We start from the raw sequence: 22,281 nt of genomic DNA, 5'->3' as shown, positions 1-22,281 counted from the left end.
TTTATGTTGGAGAAGAATTTGTCCTGTGCACTGTGCCAAAGGGAGACAGTGGTTCAGGGAGCTAGCCTATTTGTGTTCAATAACAACATTCTCCCTCCCAAACCTCCCAGTGCATCGGTCATCATCTGGTCAGACACATATCTATCACCTTCTGAGTCACTTTTCTTTGAACTCAGCCAGAATTACTTATCTTATGGTACACTTGATAGAGCAGAGATAACTTTTTTTTTTAGACAAATGACCCCTAGCTGATGGTGCTTTCAGATTAGGATGCGATCCCTGAGGAATCATGACCTCGATCAGTAAATTCAAGGAAGTGTTCAAGAAAAACATTTCATTGTTATTGTTGAATGTGCTTCAGATGCAATGCATTTGTGATTTCATTATGATTTCTTGTGAAACCCTACTACCGTTTACTATTTTGTAACGGGGACACTGCAAACAAGCCAAATTTGGACACCCTTGTCAGTAGGACAGATTCTATTTTTTCTCCAGGAACAAAGTTTCTCAAAACTAAGATGATGTTCAGGCACATTGAAAGTGTTTGTTCTATTCTAAAATCACCACTACCACTAATAAACAAGCGCAGACAACTATTAGTGCGCACTATTGCAGATTTGCTTTAATTGATCTGTAAACAATAGATTAATCTAGCCAATATTGCATAGTCGGACTTTGATCAATAGGCCTACACATTATTCCTATTTCATAATCAACAAAAAGATAAACTATGTGAACAAAAAAACAAACAGACAGATAAAATTATAGCAAAACCAAACGCGTAGGCCTATCTCTTCTGGGGAGAATTTTTGACAGAGCGAAGTGCCCGCTCGTTGACTTCACCTATGTGTCAGCGGTGCGGATTATGATTGGTCACTTTATCAACTTTCTCAATTATGATTGGTCACTTTGCTTTGCGGTGTCGATTGTGATTGGACAAGCCGGTTTGCTCTGCACCTTCCTCCTTCTCTCAACTCCTCCTCCCACACAAGTGGGCAAAATAACAACAAGTCCCAGTGGTTCACCACGCGATTTAGCTATTTAACTAGCTTAGGGTTGTTTTAATGAGAGCATTGACTGACAGGGTTTAGCTAGGCTAGAGTATAAAGGACTTGATGCATTTTTAAATAGCTTATGTGAATTTAGCGACATTACTTGCAACGACAAAAGTCACTTCTACCGTTATAGTTATCACATACAGTAAATTATCCAGAGGACAGCACGTAAAGAGGCATAACGTTAACTAACAACATATTAGCAGTGTTCAGCTTTAACAGGACGTTTCTTGTGTAGCCGTTAATATCTGTGTGTGAACGTTGTATTATCGTTTGCCAGCGACCTTAGCCCCACTTGACAGAGCAGCGGACGGTCACCGGTATGTTTCCTTTAGACTCGCCGTGGAACATCTCGTTTGCAGGTTGTGGTTTCCTCGGGATATACCATGTTGGGGTCGCCAGCTGTCTGGTGGAACAGGCTCCCTTTCTGGTGCAAAACGCCAGGAACATATATGGGGCTTCGGCCGGAGCTCTAACCGCCACTACCCTGGTCACCGGAGTATGTCTTGGTACGTATATCTTCAGGGTATTTAAGCATAAAGACTAAACTCAAAAATTAAATTTAATTAGAATGTGTTGTGAACTGCTTAAGTAGTCTACAAGTTCAAGTGTACTTTTTTTGAAGACATCTGAAGACACATCTGTCTAATAACCAGTGGTGAAGGAAGTTGCTCATTCATATTACACTGTGTAAACATACTCTGTTAGCCTACAAGTGAAATCAGAATCAAAATCAGGTTTATTGCCAGGCACATTTTCACAAAGGAGGATTTTACTTTGGTATATTACATATACATAAATCCAACATAATTAAAAACATACCAGCAAATTGTAAAGAATTGGCCCCTGTTACAGTGGTATAATGTTAATACTGTAGCTGCTATAGCAATTCATAGCAATTCATTATTACTTTTGTTGTATTAACATATAAGCAGCATTTTATTATTGTAGCATGACAAGGTTTAACTATATGCATGCATAGTTTAATCTTAAACAATTTAACTAATTTGATAAACTGAGCACTGAGTCGCGGCAGCTGTCAGACAAAGTAGTGGAGTAAAAGAACACTATGTCCTTCTGCATTGTACTAGAGTAAAAGAATAAAGTAGCATAAACAAGTACCTCAAAACATAGTTATTTTTTTCCACCACTGATAGTTAAATAAATGACTGTCTGATGACTGGAAAACTATGGTATCCTGATCATAACCTTTTCAAAATGAATATGTGATACCAACTAAGATTACCTTACACGGGAAAAGTTTAAGGGAAGCAAGAATATCCTCATAATATCTTCCTGATTGTTCTATAACAGAATCCTTGTAGGCTATTCTATAATGTTTGCTTTTACAAACATTTTCAGTAACAATGTCTTAATTTCGTCACAGGAGAGACTGGAGCAAGTATCATCGATGTTGCCAAAGAGGCGAGAAAGCGGTTCCTCGGACCCATGCATCCTTCCTTTAACCTGGTGAAGATCATGCGTCACATGCTGGGGCGCACGCTGCCAGCTGATTGCCACCTTCGGGCCAATGGGCGTTTAGCAATCTCTCTTACTCGAGTGACAGATGGAGAAAATGTCCTGGTATCGCACTTCAACACCAAGGAGGAGGTGGTGCAGGTGTGCATTCACTATATTCTTCTCAGTATTTTGCAGTAGAGGTGGTTTATATTATTTAAATCAGATGTTGGGATACAGTTGATTTAACACCTCAATACTGATGGGTGCTTTCAGACCCACTTACATGTTGACAATTGGCAATGTGGATGTTGATTTTTGAGTTTTGATCAATTGATCAATTAAGTCAATTTTCAAGAGAAAATGGCAAACTTTCTCTGGTTGCACCTCCTCAAATGTAAGGATTGGCTGCTTTTCTCTGTTTTATAAAACTGAATATCTTTTTTATGTTGGATTGCTGGTCGGAGCTCTTGGCTCGGAAAACAAGACAATGATGCAGAATGTAAAATGTAATTTAACTATAACGTGTCTTTTAAGAGCATTTAAGTTACTTTATGACATTACAATAACAAGTATTATGAAGTTTTATGCTGTAATAATATATTATCACCATGTAACCCAACTGTAATATTACAATGTCTTTTCCACAGAATTTTTAATGTTGTCTGAGTTAATTTCACATCCAACAATTTGTCAAAGAAGACAAATTTCTTATGTTGTGTTTCACATGTTTCTTATTTTATCTCTTTTGTTAACTAGGCATGCATCTGCAGTGCCTACATCCCAGTGTATTGTGGCCTCATTCCTCCCATGCTGCAAGGAGTGGTGAGTATTCAATATTATTCAGCATGTGTGTCTTCATGTTGTCGCTATCCTATATTTGGTCTATGGATAAGGAATGTTTTTATAATTTTTATGGACTTGGTCTCCCTTGCTGCTTTGCTTGAACCATGTACTGTATTTCCTCTCATTGTCTTTTGTAGTTGTTGCTTTTGGCACTTTTTTTTTTCAATTTCAAGGGGCTTTATTGGCATGAGAAAGAGACATTTTTACATTGCCAAAGAAAGTGTGAAATAAAAACAACAAAAAGATTGAGTTTGCTGTCTTTATATTAACAAAATTAGAAAACATTCCCCCTCTCAACCTCCTTGGGTGGTATGTCTCATCCTCAAGCTCGGGTCCTCTACCAGAGGCCTGAAAGTTTGAGGGTTCTGCGCAGCATCTTAGCTGTTCCTAGGACTGCACTCTTCTGGACAGAGACCTCTGATGTTGTATCTGGAATCTGCTGTAGCCCATCTCCCAGTTTGGGGGTCACGGCCCCCAGTGCTCCAATTACCACTGGCACCACTGTTGCTTTTACACTCCACATCTTTTCTAGCTTGGTATTTTTCAAGCTTCTTGTGTTCCTTCTTCTTGATGTTGCTGTCGCTTGGGATTGCCACATATCACTGCAGCCTTCTTCTGCTGTTTGTCGATCAACACAATGTCTGGCTGGTCAGTCATCGCCAGTTTGTCATTCTGGATCTCGAAGTCCCACAGGATCTTAGCTCGGTCATTCTCATCTACCTTAGGAGGTGTCTTCCATTTTGACCTTGGGACTTCCAGCCCATACTCATGGCAGATGTTCCTGTACACTATGCCAGATACCTGGTTATGGCGTTCCATGTACGCACTTCCTGTCTGCATCTTAAACCCTGCTGTTATGTGCTGCACTGTCTCAGGGGCATCCTTGCACAGTCTGCAGCTGGGGTCCTGCCTGGTGTGGTAGACCCCAGCCTCTATTGATCTTGTACTGAGTGCCTGTTCTTGTGCAGCCATGATTAGTGCTTCTGTGCTGTCCTTTAATCCAGCGTTTTCCAGCCACTGGTAGGATTTCTTGATATCAGCCACTTCTTCTATTTGTCGGTGGTACATGCCGTGCAGCGACTTGTCTCTCCATGAAGGTTCTTCGTCTTCCTTGTCCTCACCCTTGTGTTTCTGCTGCCTGAGGTATTCACTAAGACCTTCATCTTTGGGGGCCATCTACCTGATGTACTCCTGGATCTTTGTTATTTCGTCCTGGACAGTGGTCTTGACACTCACTTGCCCTGGCAAGTCTCAGTGTGCTGGATTTGGGGTGAAACCCTCCATGCATTGTGAGGAGCTTAGATAGATAGATAGATAGATAGATAGACTTCATGTAATTGCCCCCATCACAGCCCTCCCTTTCTCAAGAATGTGTTTGTTCTGAATGGCACCGTGTGTAAACAATGATTATAAAATTCCTCTGGAGCCAGTGTTTGTCACACACTAAATGGGAAAATAGAACTTGTATTTTTATGCTGGACATGTTTCTAGCACAAAGGTTTTCTGGGAAACATTATTGAGCAATACCAATGCTCCCACCATCCCTCTGTGGCCTTTGTGATGGGTTTTAACAGCTTACATGTCCCTGTGTGTACGCAAGCTTTGGCACCAACATTTGAGAGTGGCAGAGCCAAATGTTACCATGTTGTTACAGGCTTTAAGGTTGTCCTGCCCCCCCCCACCCTTCCCTCACTGGCTCAAAGTAAAAAAAAAAAACTTCTGAGCCTATTTGTTGACAACAAGTTAAAAAGTTCACTAGCGTCAATAAAAACATAAATCAATACGCAGGATATGACACTATTATCATATCCTGTATGGGGATTTCTCTGTGGCCAAATATCCGTCAGTGCCCTCAAAGGATTTCCAGTCAATATTTTGAAATTATGCAATATCTCATCTGTTTCTGTGTATTCTGATGCTAATATCAGCATCAGCATTTTTCAAATGAAATAAACTTAAAAATGTTTCCTTACAAAAAGCCTTCTATTAATTTTCTTGCAGTGTTATTGCAAATATATGCTTTTTATTTTATTATTGTCTTATTTTAATTGCCTGATTTTTATTTATTTATTTATTTCACTTTTGTTTTTGAAAAGTGCTGATTAACTGAAGTTTATTTATAATATATATTTCTAAACAATACATTTATCGAATTGGAGTTATTGAATCATATATTTCACACATACAAATAGATAATAATAACCATACTAAAATTAATCAATGAAACATGTGGTCATGTTTATCACAATCATCAAAGAAAAAGAAAACAACACCAAAAGTAGAAACACTCAACAAAACACAAACATTTGCTTTTTCAAATTCTCCTGCCTTTTCTCTGGTTATGTAAGTCAGTCTCTCCAGTACAATACAAGACTTCTTCTCCTGTACCTGCATGTATTAGAGGTATATGTTCTCCAAGATAAAGCTAACGTCCTCCTGGCCTGCAGGAGTCCAAAGTCAATGAGTTTTTGATGCTAATATTTATCTTTTATCATTCAGCGATATGTAGACGGAGGAATCTCAGACAACCTGCCTCAGTATAATAATACCATCACCGTGTCCCCATTCTCTGGAGAGAGCGACATTTGCCCCCGAGACACCTCGACCAACCTACACGAGCTGCGATTCACCAACACAAGCATCCAGTTCACTCTCACCAACCTCTACAGAGTCTCCAGGGCACTTTTCCCTCCAGACCCAATGGTAGGACACAACCTTCCTGATCCATACACACACATACACACACACACACACACACACACAAATGTACAGATTCATTGATTGGCTCAGATGAACTTGAGTACACTCAGTGGATTTCTTTGACTCACAACAGATGAATGTATGTGTTTGCTCTGAGTGTAGGTGTTGAAGGCCATGTGTAAGCAGGGATATAAAGATGCTCTCCACTTTCTGAAGAAGAATGGTAAGAAACAGCTTTTTGTTTCTAACCTTCTCCAAATCATGTTGTGCTCTGTTTAATATCATCTGGCCAATAATGGCAAGCCTTATTGATTAGTATGTACAAGCAGTATCATCCTGATACGTTATCAGAACTTGTGCTTCCTGTGACTACATGTCACCAATTGCTTGTGCTGGTGATTAGACTTGTGTTACTCCTTATGGTTGCTCATGGGTTTGTTTGTTTACTTTTTTGGCTATTTGTTTGCACATAATCAATATGGTGTTACAAAATTAACAGTATGTGGTTTTCATAAACTAGTTGAACCAATAAAATAATAACCTCATCATTTATCACAAATTAAAAATAAATAAATAACGCTTCCACATTTGCATCTGCTTTCAGGATTGCTTCATTTGAACGGACCTCACAGAGACAGACCCCTGCTAGCCAATGGTGAAGAAAATAAGTATTATAATGAGGAGGAGGAGCACAAAAAATGTGATGAAGAGGAGATGAAGCCACATGTGGAAGAGGCAGCAGTGATGGTTTGTTGCAGTTCCTCAATAGAGGAGCATATCTTCGAACACCTTCCACCCAACCTGCACAGAGGTAATTAGCTTTGTGAAAATACATTTAAAATCACCAAATGTGGAGATATATGGTAGAAGGTCAGAAACGCTATGTACTATGAATTTCATGCTGCACCATCTTTATCACCATTTTAAAGTTTTTTAAACTTTCTGTTTTGTCAGAAGGGATTGGTTTCCATTTGTCTTCATGTAAAAAGTAACACTTTTGCTTATTCACACATGATATATATGCAAAGAAATTCAGTTAAAAGGGGAGATTGAACTGAAAAAATCACCCAATATTACCTTGCAAAGATAATGATGGCTGTAATTACAGACATGGTGTTTAATGTGAAACAACATCAGCAACATCAACTTGAGCTCATGAAACTTCATCAGGCACTCTGTGAAGCCCCTTAAATGAATAGTGAAACATTTATTAGATGAAAGATTTTCAGCATCTTTATTTCTGCAGTTGAAGACATGAGTTCCTTAGGAGGAAGAGTTTAGTTTAAGGTAAATCTTATAAGCTTAACTCAAGACAGTATGAAGTTTCTCCAGGTGGATTTTTATGTTGAACCAGTGGCTGGTTCATGGACGGTAGGATAGATACATAAAAAACATTCAGAACACTTTAAGATGCTTTAAATCACTGTCAGAATGTAAACTATGGTCCTTTGAGTTATGAACATATTGTGAGTCAGGTTCAGGTGTGATGAAGAAGAAACTGATGACTTAAATAGATTTATTGAGTCCGGCCAAGGAGATACAGTGCCGGCATGCAACGTGTAAACACATGGAATGCCAACATTCCTTTTTTATCTTTTATAGACCTACAGAGATTCACAAAGTGTGCACGTAGGGTTATTGTTCACCCCTCTATACATTTGTGAAGAGTCTATTGGACATTGGTTCCAATTAAGACACAATGTGTATCATTAAAGCCACATGCAACACTTTCTACACAGAGCCAGTCAGCCTGTCTGTAATAAAACAAAATAAAGATAATCTCGACCTTGGTTTACTAAGAAATGTAAAACAGTGCATCATTATCAACTCAGCTGGGTCAGTCAGTAAACAAGCAGGCAGAAAGGAGAGAAAGAGTTTGACCTACAGTCCTTCATTGTCACCTTTGGCTTACTTGACCCTTACTTGATCCCCTTAACATGACCTGGGGAAACCTGTGTCAAAGTAGCCCTAAATTCCTTCACAGTAAATAATATAAAAAATAATTGGCATTGGACCAGTCCAGTACTATCACTCCTATTGTGGTTATATTTCTCTTTTCAAATGTGGGTTGAAATCATGAACTGTATAAAAGAAGGTAGAGCACAACTTCTGTTTATCAATGAGAGAGAAATGCTGTATTTGTTCATGGTACTGACATTTTTTATTTGATATGTATGTTGTAAAATGTGTCTCATTTTTACTCATTAATAGTGCTGCATACATTTTAGCAGGTTAATTCTCTGAATAGTTTTAGGTAACCCGTTGTGATCCTCTTTGCCTCCCTCTGCAGCTCTAGTTGAGGCCTGCATGGAGAGGAGGAGCTTGGTGCAGTCTCTAAGCAACATGCTTCCTGTCAGGATGGCCTCCGCCATGATGCTTCCCTACACTCTCCCTCTGGAGTCTGCTATGTCTTTGACTGTCAGGTATTTTATTACATCTGGTCCCATTCCCTCCTAAATTTATGTGCACTCTGAATAGTACTGCAAAAGTCAGTGTGCCATCTTCATTAGAATTTTTAGAATGGTTTTATTGATTAGAGGAACTGACTGTCCTGTAACACTGTTGAAAATAAAGACATTCAATTGACTAACAGTTGTGTACCCCGTGTAGACTTCTGGAGTGGCTGCCAGATGTGCAAGATGATGTTGAGTGGATTCGAGAGCAGGTTTCAAAAATCCTACAGCATGTTTTTCGCCAGACCTCCAAAAGCATTTCCCGAAGTGTATCTGCCAGGTGTGTGACTGTGCACTTAAACAGACATCATACAGTTTCAGTTTGCCATTTCAGCCAAAAATCTACAAAGGCAACTTAACATCCAATTGTGCCAGAATCCATTAAATGTCAGATCTATACACTCCATGATTGATGTAGTTGCTAGCTGCAAAATGTGAACATCACTGGGTTTCAAGGTTTCAACCTGCATTTATTTGTTGGGGTTTTTTGGCCACTTGGGGGCAGCAGAAACAAGTTGTGACATTAACATCCTCACTTTTAGGTGGATAAGTTGAACGTGTTAGCAAACAGTTGTGTATTTACACATCCAGCAGACACAGAGCAACATCATCATTAATTTGGAGTGGTGTTTCTGGACCTCGATGATTATATGTCCAATATTCTCTCTGTATTTAGCTCTGTTTTTGGTCTCTACCAACTTTTGAAGGAAATATCTGCCTTTTTAGCTGCTAAATGCTCCATTATGTTCACCAGCGAGTGGCTAACTTTGTCTGTCTGCTGTTTGGTGCTGAGCAGGTAGTGTACAGTGGGTTTATAGAGCTTTTTTTTGCTGAAAACAGCTGCCTGCTGTGTCTAAAAAATGACACTATGAGAGTAGTTGAACCAAAACAGTAGAGGCCAGAAATCTAAACAATGAGCTGGAACTCACTAAAAAACTGAGGGGAGCTGCAGAGCTGAGTGATAATTCTTTGTACATTCATCACTATGATTGTCTTCTTTCATATTGTCATTGGATACATTGTTATAAAGATTTTGATTAAAGCCGCTTTAATAACAATAAGCGAAACAGTTATAGCTGGCCTTTATTTCACACTTCTGCATACTGCTAATGCTTACTCTAGGTTTTCCTGGCACCTGGAGCTGCAACGCTACCAGTCCATCCAATCCCAGATCAGCTCCACCACCCTGATGCCCACCTGGGTGAATGGGAGCAGTTCTTCACTCCTGGATGTCTTTGTGCGTCTTGACCAGTACAAGAAGCAGCTGTTGTCTGGGGTGCTGTGTATCAACATGGACATGCAAAGCTCCTTCAAAACTGCAAAGATGTTACCAGATAAGAGCCCTCCATCCGTCCTCTCCTCAGAAGGCCTCACAATGCATTGTCTTAATAGTCCACCTGCTGAAGACTCTGCAGAAGCCATCAGCAGCTCCTAAGAGCTTTTGACAGGTTTCTGCTGCAGATGGTGCAGCACTGAGGTTCAAACTTACTTATTCTAGATCCGGGAACATTTTAAAATAATTTAAATCAGATTTTTATATCTGTTTACACCCTTACACTTCAATATTTCTAAGCTGCCAGAAAGACAGTTGTAATTTAATCAGCCCCTTTGTGTATTAGTTGGAAAAAGTTTGTACACTTCTTTTTGACTAATGTATGACACTGAAATAAGTTTTTAGCTACAGTATAATCGGGCGAGCCCATAGACACACTATGCCTGTAGGTCTGCACAAGTGCACTTCAGTCATGTAAAACTCGAATTACAGGACGTTCTAAACTGCAGTGCACACTTGAAGTAGCGTGGTTAAACTAGAGTGTTCAGGTTTTTAGTGGAATGTAGTCAGACCCGTAGTTAAGCACAGTGTTTCTGCTGCATCCGGTTATGGGCTCTTAGTCACTTCTGCCACACAGGAAGGGAAGGATTGGAGCAAAAAAACGTAGATGCACCAGTCTGTTTGTTACAGATAGTTACTCCATTTATTTGATGCAAGCGTCATTGCAGTATTGTTAAAAAATGTATTGTCTTTATGTTTCTAGGTTTCTATGAATGTGTTACGTCTATAAGATTATTTATATGTAAAATACAAAACTACTTTGCTCTGTTGCCCCAATCATATATACTTATTTCTATCATCTTGTTGTACTTCCATGCAAGTTACAACTCCTTTTAGATTTCATTTTAAATCTACGTTGTATTGAATTTCAGCTTGAAACTATTTAAATGAGTCTATGGTTTTGATCTTATGATACAAATGTTACATTTCAATGCACAGTAAATCATTAGATCATTAGATTATCACTTTAATCTGAATTGCGCTTTTCACTGTATGCAGAGGTACTTAGACATGTTTAAATACTTCTCTTGTACTGTTTACTACAAGAAATTCAAACTGTGTGAACAAGCCCCAAGTTGTGCCTTACACTTACACATGAAATAATTGCCACGTGAATTTAACATATTGTCAAAATGTTGCAGGGAATAATATGTATGTGATCATGAAATAAACTGGTGTTGTTTAACATTAACTGCAGCTTTTTCTCGTTGCTGTGAAAACTCAGAGATCAAAACAGTGATCCTCACATGACCCAGAAAAGGCTGTTTTGTACCATACATTGAAAAGAACACACAGAGCAGGAAAGAGCACACATCCATATCAGTAACCAAACAGTGGCTCAGGGACCTGAAGGTGTTCTTAGGAGGCTTCCAGGTGATCAAAACAAAAATGACAAATCTCACAGGATTCGTGATTTGTGAGTTTAAAACTAATAATGAATAATGCATAATAATGCAGCTCTCTTTTGTACTGCTGGAAAACTTTGACATTACCTAAATGGATAAGCAGTGTGAAATCTGATAATTGGCAAGTCAAGTTCAGGGTAATTTTGCTGTTATATGCCCCAAAAGTGAATTTTATTTAATGTAATATGTTCATAAAGTCCTCCTTTATTTTATAAAATGAGCAGCTGTGGGGATAAAATCCACAACTTATGTAATAATTACTAACAGTTATTATGAATTTTGTAATTACAGTAAAACCTATTGGAGACGTGTGTGGTTTATCTCTGTTACTATTGAATGTCTTACTTGTGTATTGAGATGTCAACACTTCACATTTCGATGTTAAGAAGAGCTTTTTATGATGTAGAGGCAGATGTGTAGGCTTCAACCTCACTCATCGGGACATGTTAAGCTCATTTACAATTTAAAAAACAGCTCTTTAAGATAAGCTATATTAATATGTTAAGGCATATAGCTACAAAATCTGTGAACAAGTACTTTGACTAATCTTTCTGTTTTAAGAAACTCCAGTAGGCTCCGTTTCCACCCCCTTAACATGTGATTCATATTACATGGTCTTCTCTAAAACAAACAAATAAATTGACGTAACTCAATAAATCAAAATAAATGAGATGGTAACGAGCTGCCTTTATAACAAAAATGATGTACTGCAGACCATCACACGTAGACTAATCACTTGTTACCTGTTGCGAAATACGTTAAACCGGAAGTTCTTGATAAACTCTAGTAGTCCTGCTGTCAAACAAGTTCGCCACAAAGACGAAATATTTGTGGGACTGGATTTCGAAAGTCCATTATAGTTGATCCATTGGTGACAATGCCTTCAAGTGATATCGGGAAAATGGTACTACGGAGCAACTCTTATTGCTATGTTTGCTCAAATAGTATTTTATTTATACTATGTTTAATCCTCATCTGGAGTTTCTATAGTAGAGAGTATGGGATTTGTGTTCCGTAGGGTTATTTTTTGTAAAACATGTATTTTAATTAATTCAATGCAAACTACGTGATTGTGATTCTCACCCAGGTACACTAAATCTATCATTAATTGGTGGAGATTTTTCACTAAATCATAAATTATGTCTTCATAATAGTCAATCAGTGGATCAATCAGTCTCTTAATTTGTCCCTTAAAGGACAATTGGTTATGCAGCAGTGAACAAAAGACAAGACAAAATCACAAAGCACATTAGTAATTATATAAAATGTCAATATATTGAGATTGTGGGTCCTGAACTGTTATTATGCTCATGTCTCCTGAAATAAAATGTACTAAAATGAAATATATTATAATAGTAGTGAAAAAAGTAGTTAAATCATTAATCATTTAACGTTATTAGGGTTATTTTTGTTGTAGTTTTTAATTATTGTCTTGTAAGTCATAGACCAGCCTACGATAAAATGACAGTTGCAATATCTATTTGTTGTTTAGTGTTGTAAAGAAAAGAAAATAGAAAATTTCCGAGTAGCTCTTGAAGGCAGCACGTGACTGCCACAGCCCGCACCGAAGTTCACGGTTTCGCTCCCGCTCTCTGTCCACCAGGGGGAGCAACCCGGGGGAGGCTCAATCCAACCCAACCACTGCGCTTCTCCTCGTACAATGAGCTGAATTTGTCCGGGACAGAGCAGGGAAGATGGCGGCCACTGACCATTCCCGGTCCGAAGCTGCCAAACAGCGACGGCAGGATCAGCTGCAGCGATGGCTGGGCTCGGAGACGGATCGGACCGGGTCGGAGGCCCGGGAAACCCTGAGCGGTTCCGTGACGCGGCGGGCGAAAGTCCGATTCGCCCAAGGAGCCGTGTTTATGGCCGCCTGCTCCGCCGGAGACCGGGAAGAGGTGGCAGCTCTGCTCCGGCAGGGAGCTGACATCAACCACGCCAACATAGACGGACTGACAGCGCTTCACCAGGTAGGAAGATTAACTTCTGCTCTCTGGCTGTAAACAAATTTACGAGTTAACCGCCGAGCTGCTGCTAACTGTCGCCAAACTACCGTCAACAGTTTCTCAGTTAATGATCCTCACTGCGAGGACGTTGATTTATCTTACCGCGGAGTTAGAGGGAAAAAGTTAATCTAAACATTGCCGCAGCTAACGTTACAGAAGCTTCAACTTAACCCATCACTTTATCTAAAACTAGATTTGTTTTCTAAAGTCCCAGCAGCAGCACTTCTGGTCCGTGCAGACAGGCACAGATATGTTGTTAGTCGGTAGGCTGGGCCATCTGCACTGATGTATTTAGTAAGTTTTGGGGTTTTTTTCTAGCAAACAGTAGGGATAGCAGTGAGCAGCAGTAAAAGAAAATCGGTAACCGCAGAGCCTGTGGGATCATATTTATAGACACTAATGGGCACTGACTGGCACACAGTCCTGGTGGAGTCTCAGTAAAATAGTAGGTCATTTAATTCAGAGGGGGTTTTTATCATCCGATCAACAGGTCTTTAGTATTTGGTCTCAGGAAAGCAGAAGGGAAGCCCGTTAGTGAAAACTCAGACCATCACCAGGTTAATCTATGACAGAATCAAAGAGAGTGATTTCACCTTCTTTTTTTTTTTTAATTGCAGTTTGAGGATTATTACTTTTGCATGTCCCAAATTGGCTGCACTTCTTCTTCTGAGCATGTTCCAGTCTTAACGCAGCACTTGGCCTTTCAGGTCCCTCCCCTCCACTTCAGTCATAACACAGAGGAGCAGTCTGGACAACATCACTGTCACACAAGCCTTCAGTGATGCAGTATTTCCTCCTTGCTTTTATGATACAGTGTGTCATATAAACACATATCTGTCTCCTCGCAGTCCTGTGGATTTAACTTGGACATGTAGGCAGTGCTGGTCACATAAAAGATGCTTTTAAACTTTTAGTTCAGATGAGTAAAGTTCCTGCCTGGATTTTGGGGTGAACGTGATCACCTTTGGCCCGATCCACATGTGGGACTGTCACCCAGTGTGGTCCCTCTCCTGCCCTCCATCCCTTTCTCCCCTGTTGCTCATCAGTTGCCTGGCAGCCAGAATTAAATATAGGCCCACACTCCATACTTTCCATCATCTGCATCCAAAAGCCGTTCTGTCTTCTCCGCTATGCTTTCTCTCTCCTCTGCCCCCTCCTCCTCCTTCTCCTCCTACTCTTCTTCTCCTCTCTGTCTCTCCTTCTCCTTCCCTTTGCCAATTCCCCATGGTGGGGACTTTAGGGATTTCTGATGAAGAAATGGAAAACATTCCTCAAACAGCACAAGCTGCTGTTGTCAAAGGCGATTTCCACAATGAGTCACTTGATGACCCAGTGAAGGAGTCTGCTGGGAGGCTGTTTTTGTGTGTGTGTGTGTGTGTGTGTGTGTGTGTGTGTATGCGTGTGTGCACCCTCATAAGGCTCAGGGTGCAAGAAGTGCCCTCTGTTCATTCATTCAATTCGGAGCCCCCCCACTTATCCAGAGGGCTCCCCCTCTACTGGGACTGAACACGCCTTCCACTTGCAAGGTTCTGCTTCTGTTTTGAGCCCGATCTCAGGTTCTTAAAGTGACCACGTTTTTCCCCCTGTTTTTTCCACTTCACTACCTGAATTATTATCTCAAACTATGAAGGAGGGCGGAGACTTGTAGCAGCTTTGTAATTAGTTGATTTAGCCCAAAAGCAAAGCCTCTTACAGTGGGTGGCTTAAGACTGGCCTACAGACTACAGACACTTGCTGCTGTGACTTCCTGCAGAGTAACTGCGATTACAGTGAGTGGCTGGAAACGCTGCCACATTAGGGAGTGCAGGCTTGTCCTGAGCAGAAGTTATCTCATCAGCTGCTAGTGATGAAATCTGACATAGAAGCACGTTTCCGTGTTTGGGTAGTATCACCTGTGTGAGACAACACATGAAACAAAGTGGGAAAATAAGAATACATAAAGGTTGACTTGATTTTCTAAGGGCCCTTTCCTTACTCCAGTACAGATGAATCTTGCTCTGTATATCAGTAAAAAATCATTCATATTTATGTTACTAACGCGCAATTCAGGCTGGTTTCTATCTGTTTTAAAGCTACCTGCTGGTGTGCTAAATCTTGGCTAAAAATACTTTTCATATTAGCTCTAGGCTGGCTCTAGGAATTCACATATTTTAATATTTCAAACAGACTAATGTTTCAACACTTGTCAATAATTAAAGCATAAAACCTATATTTTATTTTATTTTAAATAAAAAACTGCCACTGTTAGAAGGATATTACAATCTCTTTCTAGTATAAATCAACTTACTAGTGAAGACATCTGCCTCATTCGGTTTTGTTTCAGCACTAACACTTATTTCTAGAAAATAATTTAAATATGTGTGATGAAATAATCCTACACCACTGTCAGTTTTTTTGAGTAGTTCTAAGAATTCATTTAATGACTCAATAACCCGCAGCTGGGGTATACACAGATCCTACCCTCTGAGGTTTTCACTCATAAAAAAGAGCTGAAATTAAAGCAACATATCATAACACAATCCCACGAGGCCCTCATGGGATTCATCTTGGGCCTCGTGTTGGATCACATTGGGATTTTAGCTGGATCTCGCCTTGGGAAAAAGCGACTAAATGGCTTCGCTATTACACTTATGCCACAAAATGACTGTTTTGGAAAGTACTCGAGGGCTTTTAGCAGCCCACTTAACAGAAAGTCATTACAACAAGTAGACACAGTAGTCATTGTTTTAGCCCCAGTGCTTTAGTTGGAGTTAATAGATTTTGGAAATGTCTGCAGTTTTGACTTTCACAACAAACCAAAACGAAGTGGGACCAAAGACCTTCCCTACTGTACTGAAGCTGGACTGATGTGCGCTGTCTGTCTGCTTTCTACGGTGTGCGTAGTGGGGACAAACAATAAACACTTGTATAGCAATTGATCATGTGGCAATGTGTCCTGTGGTAGGCCTGCATTGATGAAAATGCTGAGATGGTGCAGTTTCTGGTGGAGAGTGGGAGTGACGTCAACAGAGGGGACAACGAGGGCTGGACTCCTCTGCATGCTGCAGCCTCCTGCGGCTTCATCCAGATTGCTAAGTGAGTGTTGACCATCACCACACTGTCACACCACTGCCATTATGATTTGAGTAGTCCTGAGTATTTACAAAGTACAGGCCTACATTGAATTTTGGTCAGTTTAGAGGTAGATAATTCTAAAAGACAACAGAGATGTCAAGTAATACACATTTAACAAGAGTGTGTGTGTGTGTGTGTGTGTGTGTGTGTGTGTGTGTATGTATGTATGTATGTTTGTATCTGTGTGAAATTGTATTCTATCACTTTATGTTGACTGTGTTTTTCTTTTCTAAGATACCTGCTAGAGCACGGCGCTCATGTCGGGGCGGTGAACAGTGAAGGAGAGCTTCCTCTGGACGTGGCCACAGAAGATGCCATGGAGAGACTTCTCAAAGCTGAAGTCAAAAAACAAGGTGAGGGCATTAACACACTCTACTTCAACTTAAAGTCCAATGTTGATGATGATCTTAATAATAAACTCAAGTACATGATAACTACAATGTGTGACATGTTATTGTTATCATGTTACCATTACCGTGTTATGTTACATCCATTGAGAGTCATTGTCATTTTTCACTTTTTCAAGAAATAGAACATTGAAAAATTTTAATGATCGTTAGTCGCTATGAAAATACTAAAAAGCTGAATAATGCAGAGAGGAAATTAAAGTAAAAGTTCATATTGTTGTAGTTATATATTTCCTTTTACTCTGAATTTTAATTATTTGACTGATTTAATTATTCTTTGATGCATTCAGTTCACCTGTCGCTGCCTTTTGTCAGTTTTGGAGCTCCATGAATAGTTATTTATAGAACAGAGTTACTTTACTAAAATCTGGCATTTCCAACTTACATCATGCCATTCTAGCTGACATAATATGTTGTAATGTTGCCAGTATGCCAGTACTTTAAGCCTTTTCATTGTGGAACCACACCTTCAGTTTGTTAAGTAATTGTGCCAAGTAAACGTGCTATCTGTCCTAAGTATCCGCACTAAGGAGGCTGCAGATGTTATGTTACTGTATAATCCATTTAGGTTGAATGAGTGGTTTTCAAATGCTTTACCATTAGTGAATTTTTCTACAAATGGAATCAATTGGAAATCATACAGCGCTTAGGCTACTTGGAGCAAAAAAAAATGGAGATGAAAATCACAAAAATAATTCTCATAAAAGCATAATCCCCTAAACTTGCTTTGCATTTTTGTCCTTTTTGTGCAAGTGGTCACATTATAGTACACGTCTCGCTCACTAAAATAGGCAAAGAAATGAGGACAGAGTCATCGTGTACCAAATATTCTGTGACCTTCATAGTACTGAAGTGTGCCCAGACTCCAGGCTCATATCTGTATCACTGTCAAAGACGCACATTGTTGGGATCCATCATGCAACTGAAATCACAGTTGACAAATATGATAAATGAATATGAAGTTTAATCTTTTGTCTTTTGTCTACAGTTCACAGTATGTGCTATAGCAAATTTGCGTTTGTGTGTCTGTGTTTTCACTTCACAACTGTTTGTTCACGTGCACATCGCAGGAATAGACGTGGACCAGGCTAGAAAGGAGGAGGAGAGGATCATGCTCCAGGACGCCATGGCGGTGCTAGCAGGAGGTGGCACTCTCACACCTCACCCAAACACCAAGGCGACCGCTCTGCACGTCGCCGCTGCCAAAGGCTACATCGAAGTCCTGAAGTGAGCATCAGCTCGCACACGAGAGCAATGACAGCTTGTTAGCTTTTGTCTTATTTGGTATTGCACCAAGTCAAACAGACTTTACTCATAGCCTTGTCCTCTCCTCCTGACTCTTCCTTATCTTCTCCTACTCTTTTTTTGTTTCCCTCCCCTCTCCCTTGCTCTGTTAAGGGTGCTGTTACAGTGTGGGGTTGATGTGGACAGCGTGGACGTCGACGGGTGGACGCCCCTGCATGCAGCAGCTCACTGGGGGCAGGAGGAGGTGTGCACCCTGCTTGCTGAGAACATGTGTGATATGGGTGCCGTCAACAATGTGGTGAGTGTTAGGCAAACAGCCTCTCCTTGGCATAAACTCTGGTGATTGAAGCCCCTATTTGTGCCAAGACTGATGATGCACTGTGAATGTCCTTGTAGGGCCAAACACCTCTAGATGTTGCAGATGAGAGCCTCACGGACACTCTTGAGCAGCTACAGAAGAAACAGAATGCTGTGAGTCTGCCTTCGCACAAGCTCCACGACTATCACACTCATTTAGATAAACCTGATATGATTGATAGTGTTACAGCGGTGAATGTTCTCTGTGTTTATGTGTGTTTATATTCCTCTTCAGTTGCGCAGCTTGAAAAAGAAACAGACTCCTGTTATTGAGACGAGTCCGCAAATCTCCATGGTACCAGCTCGCACACGCAGGTCAGTGCCAGTGTGTTGCTGTGCGGGCGTGTGTGTGTGTGTGTGTACTGTGTGTGTGTGTTTGTGGGCGCATGCTACGCTGTTCCTCAGCTGGATCCCGGTAATCCCAGTACCAGTAGTTTGCATGCAGGTATGATGTTAACAGTCCCAGCATTCCTTTGAACCGCGTTACTTCTATCCACTGACATAACACTGGATAGACGTACCAGTCAGTCGACATCCTGTGTCCCAGGTTCATACTGAGTACTCACTGTAACAGTTTTGTCAGTCTGTAGTGTGTGTACATGTTGGACAAATAAAAAATATATGGTATACTTAAAAAGAACAACATGCATACTAAAGGTCAGTGTGGTTTTAGTGGATACAGTCCGGCACTACAGCAGAGAGGGAGAGAAAAAAAACAACTCTGGCTTACTAAAGCATGTCTGCCATCACAAAGGAGAATGATAAAAGAAAACGTATAAATAAAGTAAGAACATTTTAAATAATATAAAACAATAGCTCGCTCTTTGCAATATGGATGAAATCCTCCATCACAATATATTTAATTTTATATCAATATCTATGCAGTGAATTATCTGAAAAATTAAAATAAAAAGACTAATAAGTAATATCAGTTTTGTATGGAAGCGGCCATCCATTCAAACACTTTTCACTCTGTTTTCCCATGATAACAGAATAATTATCACGACATCACGAGATAACGAATGCTATTTTCCCATGATAATGGGCTGATTTTCTCGTGATGTCGAGATAACAAAACAATTGTTCATTACAGGAGTTGGCAAGTAAGTTTTTTGAGGATAATTTAAGACTGGTTTTCACTGTCCCAGTTAGGTCAGTTGGTAGAGTGCATGAATTGCAATCTTAAGGGTTGTGTGTGTGGGTTTTTAATTTTTTTTATCCTCTTCAGCAAATGATTTATGAAACTGTCCATCAATCTATGGACCCTTATTTTCATTTACCCAGCATCCCCAGGCAGAGGATATTCCTGCGTTTCCCATTCAGGGGAATCCAATCACACATTTCCCAAAATGTGAGAGGTTGATGGATGTGGACCAATTGCTGGGAATCGCACACTCCAGTACATGCTTTATTGCGAGCATGTGAAATGATCACTTCATAACAACTTAGTTGAAGAGGATAATAAAAAAGAAAATTCAGCCAAAGTACCTGCTGACCCCTGTATTAAACTATTGTTTTGTTCTCTTGAGATCATGAAAATGATCCCATTATCATGGGAAAACAACGTTCATGATCTTGAGATAATTATCCTTTTATCACAGGAAAACAGAGGTAAAAATTTATTTGAATGGCCGCTTAGGCCTTCCGTAGATTTGGGCTAATCTATAAAATGAAGTAAACATACTTTGCTCTCTAGTTAACGTTGTCCACCACAGTTTAATACAAGCAGAGATGATAGTGAAAGTTACCTTTGTGTTAACAAAATTCTTAATTCTTTGATGGGCTATTGCCCAACCCTTGTTCAGAACTTTAAGCACAATCTAAGTATAGTTTTTTCATACTAAAAGCAAAAATGGTACACTGTGAAATTAGTACAAAACATATACTTTGTAGTATCCAGTATGTGGTTGGGACTCACATTGTTTTGTCATTCATGTGGATGCTCTGTTGCTATTTTATCCCTGTGGGTTTGTGAAAAGGTTGAATTACATATTGAGGAACGATCATGAAAAATGTCAAATAAGTGATTAAGTGAAAAGCTGTACAGCTGAAGTTACAGACAGCTTAATCTAGTGATAAGACAGCAATGCTACACATGACATCACAGAAATTGAACCACTGTTCCACCCACTGACGTGTTGATGTGCGCATGCTCGCTCTAATTGGCTGCACGTGGAATGATTTCCCTCACTGATCGGCTCCCTGCATGCCACCTGTTGTTCCACCCCACCTTGGCCCCGTACCCTGCAGGACTTCTATCTCTCGTATGAGCAGTAAGGAGAAGATCTGCCTCCATGAGCGCGAGAAGCACACGTCTCCTGCCCTGCAGACCAGCCCGGCTGAGGAGGAGGAGGAGGAAGGCCAGACGGGACAGGGTCAGTCTCAGAGCCAGGGGAAGGCCTCCAGTAGCTCCAGTTCGGAGGAGGAGAGCGAATCGGAGAGCGATGCAGAGTCTGGTAAGAGAAGCAGCTGCTTAGGGAGAAGTTGTCTTTAAAAATGAACGTGTTTCATCAAATGAGTCTTGTGACTTTTAAAAATTATTTTACTAGTGATTTATTAATTGCTGGCCTTTTGCACGGTTGCAGAGAAAGTGAAAAGCCGAGAAATCATAAACAACTTGAACAACAAACGCAACACCACCAGCCTGCTTCCTACCTCCATGTCAACGAGTACTGCTGCAAGCCATTTGAAAAAGGTAAAATATAGAGATATTATATTGAGATGTCTGTTCTAGCTGTATGACAACAATACTGAACTATACAGATAATTGACTTTCACTGGCTCTGGAGCAGGACCCAAGCAAGCCCCCAGCCACTGAGGCCCCTGGCTCCTGGAGAACGTCTCTGAGGAAGGCAGGCAGCTCGGTGACTCTGGGTTCAGCTGGACTAGCCGACTCCAGCCAGGACGCCAGCAGACCTCTAGACACTGGCCTGGGAATGACTCGCTCTGCCTCCAGCCCCCGCCTCAGCTCTGAGGCTGACACCAAGGTACGCACCACAGGCACTCACATGATTCAAGGATTTATACACCCATGTAGAGAAACCAGTTATGATTATATAAATCTAACGTCCAAATAAAAACTTCTTTCACAGCTTCCACTTGCTGAGTCACATAAAACTAATGATCCGATCTCACGCCTTGTTCTCAGGAGCCGAGGCTTGCTCGGGTACCGCCCATTCCAACACGGAGACTATTCAGTATTCCAGACAGCAGCCCTGACAACTCCAACAGGTGGGCCTGTGCTCTCACGTGCTTCTGTGCGTATGAAACCAGAATTTGTTTTTCTGAGTCACTGCATATGTCCCCTTGTCACCCTGTGTCTCTCTCAGTTGGCTAAGCCGTAGCTCCTCTTACACCCGGCGCCTTCATAGTCATTCAGGGAATGATCTCACTAGTTCCACCCCCTCTTTGCTTCACAGGTCAGTCATGCTGCTCACCGCCTGTCTTGTATTTGTTTGCTGTCCTGTTTGTGTGTGATTTGTTTTTGCTTTGTCACAGCTTATTACATTCCCCTAGCAGTGAATACTAATGTGGTAGTGTGTGTGTGCGCGTGTGGCTGTGAAAGAAGCCTTTGTGTTTCCAATGGGCTTTGTCTTTTTAGCTCATCTTATGGAAAGAGACTGGATGACCCCACTGTGACCTCAGCTAGTACAGGAACAAGCTATGCAGGACTCAGCCGCCTTAATAGTGTCTTGGCCCAGAGGTATTTCAGTTTTAGACTCATTTTCCAATTGATTATCCCCACATATCTGAAGGATCTGATAGCCACCTCTTATCTGTCTCCCTAAGACTTCCTCAGGAACAGACAGAAAAGAAGGATCTTTCAGCTGTCTCCAACTCTCAAAGCACAACTACAGGCGAGCAGGAGACCAAGCAGAGACGCAAGTGAGTACAGACTTTT

General features: G+C 40.7%; 2 protein-coding genes across 8 annotated transcripts in view; both read left to right on the top strand.

The window, feature by feature from the left end:
* The first annotated feature begins 1,013 nt into the window (after positions 1–1,013).
* Positions 1,014–11,037, top strand: pnpla2 (patatin-like phospholipase domain containing 2). Its single transcript, XM_046036626.1, has 9 exons — positions 1,014–1,564; positions 2,443–2,675; positions 3,273–3,338; positions 5,859–6,062; positions 6,222–6,282; positions 6,664–6,870; positions 8,350–8,482; positions 8,670–8,792; positions 9,635–11,037. The coding sequence occupies exons 1-9, from the start codon at positions 1,378–1,380 to the stop codon at positions 9,945–9,947; spliced, it is 1,527 nt and encodes a 508-aa protein (XP_045892582.1). The 5' UTR covers positions 1,014–1,377; the 3' UTR covers positions 9,948–11,037.
* A 1,811-nt stretch (positions 11,038–12,848) lies between these two features.
* Positions 12,849–22,281, top strand: part of zmp:0000001167 (protein phosphatase 1 regulatory subunit 12A) — an 18,280-nt gene continuing 8,847 nt past the window's right edge. For 3 of the 7 annotated variants that reach the window (XM_046036623.1, XM_046036622.1, XM_046036619.1), the window contains exons 1-8: positions 12,849–13,221; positions 16,202–16,332; positions 16,606–16,724; positions 17,849–18,005; positions 18,177–18,321; positions 18,420–18,494; positions 18,616–18,695; positions 20,631–20,755. In XM_046036623.1, coding sequence (XP_045892579.1) covers positions 12,946–13,221; positions 16,202–16,332; positions 16,606–16,724; positions 17,849–18,005; positions 18,177–18,321; positions 18,420–18,494; positions 18,616–18,695; positions 20,631–20,755 — 1,108 coding nt within the window. In that variant the 5' untranslated portion in view covers positions 12,849–12,945. Of the gene's footprint in view, positions 13,222–16,201; positions 16,333–16,605; positions 16,725–17,848; positions 18,006–18,176; positions 18,322–18,419; positions 18,495–18,615; positions 18,696–20,630; positions 20,837–20,965; positions 21,076–21,172; positions 21,368–21,528; positions 21,612–21,709; positions 21,800–21,981; positions 22,084–22,169; positions 22,266–22,281 lie in introns of all 7 variants that reach the window. The other 4 variants (XM_046036621.1, XM_046036618.1, XM_046036625.1 and 1 more) reach the window with 4 other exon arrangements.

The sequence above is a fragment of the Micropterus dolomieu genome, linkage group LG22 (assembly GCF_021292245.1).
Source record: "Micropterus dolomieu isolate WLL.071019.BEF.003 ecotype Adirondacks linkage group LG22, ASM2129224v1, whole genome shotgun sequence".
Classification (NCBI taxonomy): Eukaryota; Metazoa; Chordata; class Actinopteri; order Centrarchiformes; family Centrarchidae; genus Micropterus; species Micropterus dolomieu.
The sequence above is the reverse complement of the archived record's forward strand: the minus strand, read 5'-3'. Positions and strand labels throughout refer to the sequence as shown.